Raw genomic sequence first — 10,930 nt, forward strand, 5'->3', positions numbered from 1 at the left:
AGCATAACAGGAGTTCTGACCTTTGTCAAAAAAAGTCTTCTTTGTTGCCTTTTTATCACACTTTAGAAATCATCAGAAATTATATATCAATTGAAAACTTAAAATCTCAAAATTCATCCTTTGAAACCCATTTTAAAATCAGACATTGCATTACCATGAAAATGGTAAATCAAAATCATGTTACAAAATGTTTTATTTCATGAATTATAAAAATGTAAGTGTGGATCGTGCACTTTCACGACTATGTTCAAAAATTGAAAATGACAGTTAAGGGGTTAATAATAATAATAATAAATTCTAGTTATTTATTATTTAATTATTATTACAACAATAATATTAATGCATTATTATCATTATATTTTATTATATGGACATTATATGGAAATATTTATAGAGAAAAATAAACAAGAGAAAATGTGCTTATAGAGAAAAAATAACATAAAAATAAACATAGGTTACTTTCATTATTTTATGAAATATTTTCCATAATAATAATAATAATTAATAGTAGTAGTGGTAAATGGAACTATTTATTGAGAAAAATTTAAAAAATTATTTATTTATCAATTTATTTTATGAAATATTTTCAATAATATGATAATAATAAGAGAGAGAGAAATGAAAAAAGATTCATAAATGCACAAAAAATAAAACCGAAAACAATAAGTGGTAACAATAACAATAAATAGTCACACAAAGAAATTTGAATAAACTAAATTTAATGGAGAAAAAAAAAAATATATATATATTTTTTTTACTAAACATAATATGTATATTTCAAAATTATATATATATATATATATATATATATAAATAAAATCTACATTTATGTATATCCCATTTTTTAATTACATCTATACTGGAGACCTAACGCGCCGTCTTGTGGCGTGATTTCTACAGAGGAGATTTGGTCAGTTGTGAAATGAAACATTAATCACTGATTATTCCCCGTTTTATTATACACCAAATATCCGCATATCGTGTCCGTTTCAGACTCTATGCGTCATAAATAAGAAAGTGCGTTTCACTGAAGTTAAAATGACGCAAAGACGCGGTTTCGTCATCTTACCGGAAGCTGAAGAGGGAAGTCAGTGGAGTCGCGTTGGCATTTCTATCAGCCGACGCTCGAGCGCAGAGGAGACACCGAGCCTGTTCGCCGACTTCAGGAGTAGGACATGATAAGGTAGACATTTATGATTTAAACAGTGATAATTATACACGCCGTACTCGATGAGAAATGCGAGGCTTTATAATTTAACCAGACTGTTATCTTAAGCTGTCATTCTCTGGCCAGTGAAGACCAACAGTTTCCGAAACCTGATTTTTCATGCGCCGGTTTCTTGTGGCGTAATGTTACAGCCAAAACGCCTTTGCTCGACCGAAGTATATCGCTGGGAATTTAAACCGCCGTTGAATGAGCTTTGATGGCAATTATTTAAATGATACAGACTCGATATTGACTTTCATTTATAAATGTTGGTCACATCCGCTGGCCTGCCGGGAGAAACGTCAACCTGGAAGATTCACGTCCGCTTTTATTCGCTTCTCAGCGAATCAAGATTCTCGCCTTCAGTGAACTGTGCTTGTTTTGCTAATGTTAAGTATTACATTTCATCCTCGTGATTGTTTTTGAGTTGAACGATGACCGCTAGTCGTCTTCTGGTTTGGCCATCTGACGTCATTGGTCTTCCATCTCTAAGTAGGTATTTATTTTAATTACGCGAACACTATTTTTTCTGTTTATGTGATGTGATTAGGTTGTTTCATCTGTTGTCAGTTATCTTGCGCTATAACATTAATGATAAATATTACATGTATGTCTTGTACATTTATACAGAGATAAGTTGTACCGTTAATGTATGAAAACAGCTGTGTTTGTATTCGGTTTACATTTTGTGACATTTGTCATCTGATGCCATTTCTGTCTTGTCACACCTGAATATATTATAAATAAACACTACGATGTTACATTAGACACTTACATGTATCAGAATCAGAATGAGCTTTATTGCCAGGTTTGTTTACACATACGAGGAATTTGTTTTCGTGACAGAATCTTCCACCGTGTAACAGAATGACAGTGACAGAACAAAAAAACAGATAATAAAAATAAATAAAAAATTAAAAATAGAACAAGTAAATAAGGAATAAAAATATACAAATCGACAATTGTATGTACAGGTATATAACAATAGACAGTTGTATGTACAGGTATATTATGTGCAAATTGGAATGTAGACTGAGTATGTGTGTTAGATAAATAAGTGTATGAGTGAATAAATAGTGTGTGTTCCACAGTTATTGTTAAGTGTTCATGAGATGAATGGCCTGAGGGAAGAAACTGTTCCTGTGTCTGGTCGTTCTGGTGCTCAGTGCTCTGTAGCGTCGACCAGATGGCAACAGTTCAAAGAGGGAGTGTGCTGGATGTGAGGGGTCCAGAGTGATTTTGCCAGCCCTTTTGCTCACTCTGGATGAGTACTGTTCTTGAAGAGAAGGGAGGGTTGTACCAATGATTCGCTCAGCAGTCCAGACTATCCTCTGTAGTCTTCGTGGTGCCCAGGAACCTGAATGACTCCACTGCAGTCACAGTGCTGTCCATGATGGGGAGTGCAGGGGGGTTTCTCCTGAAGTCCATGGTCTTCAGTGAACTGAATGCTGTAGTATGAAGTATGAAGTACAGTCAGTATGAAGCTGATTGTAAATATACTACTTGAAAGCAGGGCAGATAACTTAATGGTTGCACAGATCTCGTCCTCTAATCTTTAAGGGTATGTCACATGTTTATAGTGTATATTACTCAGCAGGAGGGTGTGTGCTGAAATTGTGATTTTGGAAATAATGTCATCCATGGAAACAAATCTGGCCTTTCCTCTGAACCTCTGACTGCGTAGCTTAGTGCTGTGTTCAAAATATCGATACGACGATGTATCGTCACAGAGATTTGACGATACGAGTATCGATACAGCTGGCCCTGTATCGATAAACGCGCTTGCTTTCTGAAAACAGCGGCTAGCTTGCAGTTTAGTGATCTCCACTTCAATAATATATTCTCAGAAAAGTGTAATTCAACTGTTCATTTACGACACGGAGAGAGAGAGAGAGGCTGTGTATGTATGAATTGCCACCGTTTTGCCGCGTTTCTCTATTAACAGTAAAGCTGTGGATTTAATTCCTTTAGAAATTGAACTCGTGCATCTTCGGAAGAGGAGCTGCGCGGAAAGTCCTGCCGCGTGCACCTAAAAGCGAACTTGCGGACGCATCGAGTAAATCAGCCTTGTGTGCGTTAGATACAGTGAAGACAGCGCGTTAGTTTAGAACTCTTCAATTTTTTTTTTTAATCGTAGAGAGTGTTAATTTGTGCAATGATAACCTACCAGCGATGTAAGTGATTTTTTTTTTATATATATTAGAATGAGTACATTACAATATAAATTTATTAGAATGAGTACATTATTATTTATGGGCTTATAAACAAGATGCAAGCAATCAGAATATTGTACCTGTTGGGGAGTGCACAATGTAAACATGAAACATATGCCATTACCTATATTGTACTGTGGTACAATTATGGAGGCCCTTCATAATGCAGAGGTCAACTGCCTGCTCTGCCAATAGTTAGAAATGGCACTATAGTAAGCAGTGTTTAATAAACAGCTGTTTTACTAAATTCTGCTGAGGTGAAATTCAGTGCAGTCCTGTATCGTGATATGTATCGTATCGTGGCCTCTGTATCGTGATACGCATCGTATCGTGACTTTGCTGGTGATACACAGCCCTAGCGTAGCTACTGGCGAAGAGTGTAGGTTGCGGAAAGCATTGCGTTAGACAGGAACCATCCCACTGTCCTGTGGTGCGGGACAGGCGCTCTGTGACCGGACAGATGGCCTCACTGTCAGGAGTCAGTTTGGGAGGGGTGAGGTACTCTGCATGGTGGCTTAAGACATTATAAATTACCACAATTGAAGTGACATCAGTTTTGATGGCCCTCAGGAGAGCAAATCCCACTGGAGCCCCATTCTGCTCCAGAGTAGAAAACCACTGCTGTTTTTGTGTTTTGATGGCTTTATTATTATGCACACCTGTGATTTTGTGTGTTTCTTTAGCATATGTTGTTTCTTTAAATTAGAGAGCGATCTATAGTCATTTTTGTTCATTTTTTTAAATCAGTATTTTTAACGGTCTGCTTAATCTGTTCTTTAATATTGTGCCTGCCAATAAATGGCGCAATTTGTTGGGTCTTTAAAGAATAGTACCTGACGCCACTATTCCATCACTCAAAACTTAGGCCTATTTAATTTATCTTTTGACCTTTTTAATTATTTGACAAGTATTGCACTTATTCTCAATTAAACAATAGAATTTTAAACATACAGACTTGACCTAATACAAAGAAAGTTTAATATTGTGACATTTACTTAAGAGTATTTATCCTGTACATTAAGTATGATCACTGAAATCTTAATTCAAAAGTTTCAGACCTGACATAAATATGGACAAGCAAACTGACAATAATGAGGGTGCGACAGGTGTTTTAGTTTTCTATTCTTTCTATTTAAATGGGTCATTTGGTTTGGAAATCCCTCATAGTTATTTAGAGCAGGAATCTAGAAGCACTGGGTCACAACATGTGACACTCCTGAGAACCCGGAAAAGAATCTGGAGTATTGCGGAGATGTGTGGAATATTTCTGATTGTTTTTGAAGCAGGACAGGTTTGTCTGCTGCTGGTTGGGTCACTGATAGACTTGTGCTGAATGAAACGGATGATTTCGGCGTAGAGCTCTTCATCATGTCAGACCTAATGAGTGATTGCATACGAGAAGACCTGCTATGATAGGAATTAATTGGATGAAATTTTCAGAAAAACACTGGATTTCTGTGCTGCTGGTCAAACAAATGATCTCCCAAAACAAGGCAAGGATGAAGAATGTTAATGAGAGGTCATTTTCAGTCACACGTTTGTGCCTCTATAACTCACATCCAGGTGTGCTTAATGGTTTTAAAAGGACAATATCTGTAGCCATTAATCTTATTCTGAGCAAGCTTTTATGTATTGAAGAACTGATCTGTCCTTCTGTGATAAATGGCTTCACATTTGATTTCTAAAAGGCTTGTAATCTCTATAAACTGAAACTGTTGTCCTTTACTTACTTCCAAGTTATTCCAAATATGTTCTTTCTTCCGTGGAACACAAAAGGAGATCTTACACTGGATAGCCATGATTTGACCATAAAATGATTGATGTGAGGGTGAGGAAATTTTCTGGGTGAACCGTTTCTTTAACATTATCCAATATCCAAACCTATTAGACTTTCATTCATCTTGAAAACACAAACATAAAAGACATGCAACGCGAGATATTTCTGTCACACCAACAAAAGTCCTCTCAACAAAAACTTTAAGCTTCAAATGTAATCAATATGAATCCAGCAGTTTAATCCAAGTCTTCTGAAGAGACGTGGTTTAAATTAAACCTGTCCATCATGTAAAGCGATTGTGTCTTTTCTGAAGACTTAGAATAAACCGCTCAATTCACGTGGATTACTTTTACAATATCCTCATAAACTATTTAAAATGTTAGAGTTTTGGTGGAACAGGCTTTCAGTAGAGGGACAGAAATCCCTCAGGGTTTGTTAAAAATATCTTCATTTGTGTTTCGAAGATGAATAAAAAGTCATACAGGTTTGGAACTACATGAGGCTGACTCTGAGTAAATGATGACAGAATATTACTTTTGGGAGAACTATTCCTTTAAGATACTCTAAACATTAACATCATGATTTTCTGTAAAGCTGCTCTGAAACCATACTGTGAAAAGCGCAATACAAATGACGAAACTGAAAGGCTGCAACCTGTAAATCTGTGAGCTTGTAAAGGACCTAGTCAGTCATGTGAGCTTGGTAGAGAGCCAGGTGAACAAAGTGTTATTGGACGTGTGTCAAATGAGGACACGCACCATGGGCCCTCAGCCTGTGATCTGTTTGTGGGGTCGTTCCGGGACAAAACTGCAGTAGGAGGTGCAAATGAACAAGCTCTGTGTCTCTCAGGACTGCTCTAATTCCCATCTGCTTCCACAGGTCTCCACCATGGACACAGAGATGATGCCGAAATTCTCCTCGAAAGACGAGGAAATCGATTACTGGAAGTGCTTGTCTCTGAAATACAAGAAGAGGTAGGCTGAAGTCATTAACTACTAAATATAGCAACCAGCTGAGCTTTTTACAATAGTGTGCTGTTTATCTTCACATAAAAGCCATGGGGAGTCAACCTTTTATGTTCAGCCAAACAATGCTGATTGGTTTTTAAAACCTTTGTCCTCAATATTTTAGTTAAACTTTGGCTAGCTGAGACAATAATGATTGTTTCCGTGTTCATACCTACAATCACAAGCCCCGCAGGTGGTGAATGGCTGTAAATATGACTGCAGCACTTTTTGTCATGGAAAAACAGAGAAAATGCCACAACACAGAGAGAGCCTTTCACTGCCCTTGACAAAAGAGACCCTCTGTTAACCTGAGAAGATGTTCCATGGCTCCAGCTGTTATGTTTGGTATCTCACAGTCTCATTTATTAAAATATGCCATGCTTGAAACATCATAATCTGCTCCTGGTTACATTCTAGTTAGGCGTGATGTCTTTTTAAAGTTTCAGTTGGTTTATGTGATCAGTGAAATATTATGTGATCTTTCTCATTCCCAATGTTATTGTTAGGAAATCCATATATTTTGTAGTTTCAGGCCCAAAACGCTAGTACGTGAATTGTCTGCGTATCCTCCTCTGTTCTTCAGCTTAGACCGTGTTTTTGACTTGACCAAAAGTGGCCCGAGAGTGTCTCTGATCTAAAACAGAGCTCACAGTTGGTGCTGGTGCTAATGCTGACCATGTGTCTGTTGGTGGTCTCTGTCTGTGCCGCTCTGAACTCCTACACAGTTTCAGCACATGCACATGCTCCTCCTGAGATGTGGTTTTACTGCCCCAGAGCCTTGGTGGAGCACAGGAAGATCTCAAATCCCAGGAATTTCCTGCTGAGGAAGGAGCAAAACATGCTTTCCTGGAAATAGTCAACACAAATGAGTGGGCCTTTTAAAGCAAAGCCCCTTTAACTCACTTGACAGAACATCAAGTCTTAAAGACGTAAGCAACCACTCACATTTACTTTAGAAAGGGTAATGAGTAAAGACATGGTTTATACATAGATTCTTTGCCATTCAAAAATTGAGTCGCTAAGATTTTGTTTTGGAAAGGTTTCTTATGTTCACTATGGCTGCATTTATTTGATCAAAAATACAGTAAAAAAAACAGGAATGTTGTGAAATATTATTACAATTTAAAATAACTGTTTTCTGTTGTAATATAGTTACATTTTTAATTTATTCCTGTGATGCAAAGCTGAATTTTCAGCATCATTACGCCAGTCTTCAGTGTCACATGATCCTTCAGTAATCATTCTAATACTGATTTGTTGAATAGAGCCTCTCAATGAATAGAGCATCATTGAACAGCATTTATTTGAAATGTAGCCATCTTTGTATCATTATAAATGTCTTTACTGTCACTTTTGATCGATTTAGTGCGTCCTTCCTGATTAAAAGTATTAATTTCTTTAAAACAAAAAAATCTTACTGACCCCGAACTTTTGAATGGTACTGTATAATAATCCCAATCTCATAAAGGACTGAAAATGTGCTTTTGAGCAGCTTCCTGTTGTCGAGTGAGTGTTTTAATGGTTTGTGCTGAGAAGGCATGTCCGCATATGTCTGGTATTTCAGGGAAGGAAGGTTCCCTCTGCACATGACAGCATGAGGCTGGGGGGAAGTGACCAGGGTTAACGGGACGTGTCCTGCCTAAAAGAGCTTCGGAAACGCTGTCTAAAAACAACCAAGACCATGCATTCAGTCTGTTGAGCTCATTTCCTGCTGCCAGACCTCACTATTCATCTCAAGCCTGCCTCTGACCCCTGACCTTTAAGGGCTCAAAGTGCACATTTGGCTGTGCAGATGCGTTAAGTAGATCTTTTTCATAACTGCATCATTTCTGCCCATGAGATGTTCCTGATATTCAGGAAGTGCTGACTTCTGCTGTGTTGTTATTGTTGGAGATGGTCAGGTAACGGGTGTCCTGTTTTAAATTGGTCTTAGGACCTCCAGAGTGGCTCCAGTGTGAATAGCCACAGCCCTGAGTGACTGTAATTCATTATCTGCTATAGCACCAGCTGTCAAGGCCTGAATGCTTAGATCATGTCAGCTCTTTTGTTGCAGTCTGGGTGTCAATTTGCATTGCATAGTTAATGTGATGAATGTGCCGCCGCTGCTCCAGATGGCTGGTGACGTGTGATTTTTGATATGTTTGCGTATCTGCAGTTGTCATGATGCTCAGGAGGAGCTGCAGGAGTTCCAGGAGGGCAGTCGAGAGCTGGAGGCTGAGCTGGAGGCTCAGCTGGGTCAGGCTGAACACCGCATCCGAGATCTGCAGTCAGAGAACCAGAGGCTGAAGAGCGAGGTGGACACACTCAAGGTAGGACAAGAGCTGAAATTTCTTCGCTCTTTTGAAATGACACAAAATCTCCGTCCTCAGTCCACCCAGATATACTGAATAAATAAGCTTTCCATTGATGTATGGTTTGTTAGGATAGGACAATATTTGGCAGAGATACAACTATTTGAAAATCTGGAATCTTGAGGGTGCAAAAAAATCTAAATACTGAGAAAATCACCTTTAAATTGGTCCAGATTAAGTTCTTAGCAATGCATATTACTAATCAAAACTAAGTTTTGATATATTTACTGTAGGAAATTTACAAAATATCTTCATGGAACATGATCTTTACTTAATATCCTAATGATTTTTGGCATAAAAGAAAAATCAATAATTTTGACCCATACAGTGATTTTTTGGCTATTGCTAAAAATATACCCCCGCGACTTAAGACTGGTTTTGTGGTCCAGGGTCACATTTATGGAAAGTGAATCTCATGAAGCCTGTCAAGCATGTCCAAGTCATATTTTATTCCAATATAAAAAGAAATACAAAATTAGATTTTTCTTAAAAATGATAAAAAATCTTAAAAGTCATTTTTATTTTAAATAAAAACCTTTAAAAAGTAAAAAAAATAAAAAATTAAATTGATAATTTTATTCAGCAAGGATGCGTTAAATTGATTAAAAAGTGGCCAGAAAGACATTTGCAATGTTACAAAAGATTTCTATTTCAAATAAATACTGTTCTTTTGAACTTTTTTTTTTATACATCAAAGAATCCTGATGAAAATGTATTGCTGTTTCCCCATAAATATTAAGCAGAACAACTGTTTTCAGCATTGATAATAATGTTTCATGAAGCAAATCAGCATATTAGAATGATTTCTGAAGGATCATGTGACACTGAAGATTTGAGTAAGGATGCTGAAAATTCAGTTTTGCATCACAGGAATAAATTATATTTTAAAATATACATAAGAAATTATGTATTTAGTTTTTATACTTATTTTAAATACTAATATTTCACAATATTACTTTTTTTTACTGCGTTTTTGATCAAATGAATGCAGCCTTGTTAAGCATATGAGATCTTACTGACCTAAACTGAAAGATAGTGTTTTTTTTTTGTTTTATTTTTTGCATTGTGACATTATTTTCATTTCATTTTACCACCCAAATGAATGTATTTAAACTGTGATGTAATTATGCATAATGGTAGTATTTGTTATACTTCATTTAGTTTTTGCAGTTATATTTAAAAATGCTTAATTGTCATGAGGTTAGTGTCACAATGTCAAAATCTTAATTGTTCTAAAATAGGCTTTGTTTTTTATGTACAAATTATATAATATAATGTTTTTTTCTTCTTCATTATTTTAGGGTATAAATGTGACCTGCCAGTTTGTGTAGCAATCACCCTTTGATGTCACAAACCATGAAAATTATAACTTACTTAGGGTTAGCCAGTCATAACAGAGGTCATGTTTTAGGTACTAATAACCTGATGATGTGTTTGAGAGCATGAAGAGTATGCAGTAAGTGGACTTCATGGAAATAAAATGCTACAAAAGTATACAATTCGGCTTCTTTATGGGTACAAAATCACTTAATGGCAGAGGTACCTCCACACACCTTTAATCGGCTGATTTATCTGTAAAGCATCAGCAATGCTCCAATTTCCAATTGTGCTTCTTGGTCCAGAACATCGTGCTGTTCTGTGATGCAGCATTGTCCAGTGTGAGAGCTGTCGAGGGTCTCTGTTAATCCCAAGTGTGCTGTAATTGGATTTCAGGATGAAGAGGAAGAAAATAGAAGGCTAATGGCTCAGCAGAAAAGTTCACATATAGCCAGAGGCGGACAAAGTACACAACTCCATTACTTGAGTGAAAGTACAGATACTGCTGGTCAAATATTACTCCATTACAAGTAAAAGTTGTAAAGACAGATTTTTACTTAAGTAAAAGTACAGAAGTACTTGCTTTTAAAAGTACTTAAGTACCAAAAGTAAATTTCCTTTGTCAATGCACTTTTTGTTATTTTATTATTGTTTTATTATTATTTTAACACTTTTTGTTATTTTATTGTTGTTTTATTATTGTTGTATGTAATACTTGCAATACCTCTGAAGTAACTTACAATACATTACACCTGCTGAATACACTGACTAGCTTGCAGTATCTTTGGAATAAAGAGCTTTTAGAATGTTAAAAACCTATGGGGAAAAAAACAATATTAATATAATTAAAAAATATATATATTATAATTATTTAACACCCCTACCCACCCCCAGAAAAGCAGGATGGTAGTGATCTCACACAGCTCTGGACACATCTATGTGTAACCATTCATCCACATTTGAACAGAGTGGACAGTGAAATCCTGTAAATACAGAGTGATAAGAAAGAAAGAAAAATCAAACCTGCTTTAAAACCCAGCAACACAACTGTAGCTGTA

General features: G+C 36.4%; 1 protein-coding gene across 2 annotated transcripts in view; it reads left to right on the forward strand.

Annotated features, from left to right (window-relative positions):
- The first annotated feature begins 1,072 nt into the window (after positions 1-1,072).
- The window catches only part of ndel1b (nudE neurodevelopment protein 1-like 1b), an 18,761-nt gene continuing 8,903 nt past the window's right edge, over positions 1,073-10,930 (forward strand). Inside the window, exons 1-3 of one of the 2 annotated variants that reach the window (XM_016463153.1) lie at positions 1,073-1,183; positions 6,077-6,171; positions 8,360-8,513. In XM_016463153.1, coding sequence (XP_016318639.1) covers positions 6,086-6,171; positions 8,360-8,513 — 240 coding nt within the window. In that variant the 5' untranslated portion in view covers positions 1,073-1,183; positions 6,077-6,085. Of the gene's footprint in view, positions 1,184-6,076; positions 6,172-8,359; positions 8,514-10,930 lie in introns of those variants that run through there. The other variant, XM_016463154.1, reaches the window with a different exon arrangement.

The sequence above is a fragment of the Sinocyclocheilus anshuiensis genome, unplaced genomic scaffold (assembly GCF_001515605.1).
Source record: "Sinocyclocheilus anshuiensis isolate Anshui unplaced genomic scaffold, SAMN03320099.WGS_v1.1 scaffold476, whole genome shotgun sequence".
NCBI lineage: Eukaryota > Metazoa > Chordata > Actinopteri > Cypriniformes > Cyprinidae > Sinocyclocheilus > Sinocyclocheilus anshuiensis.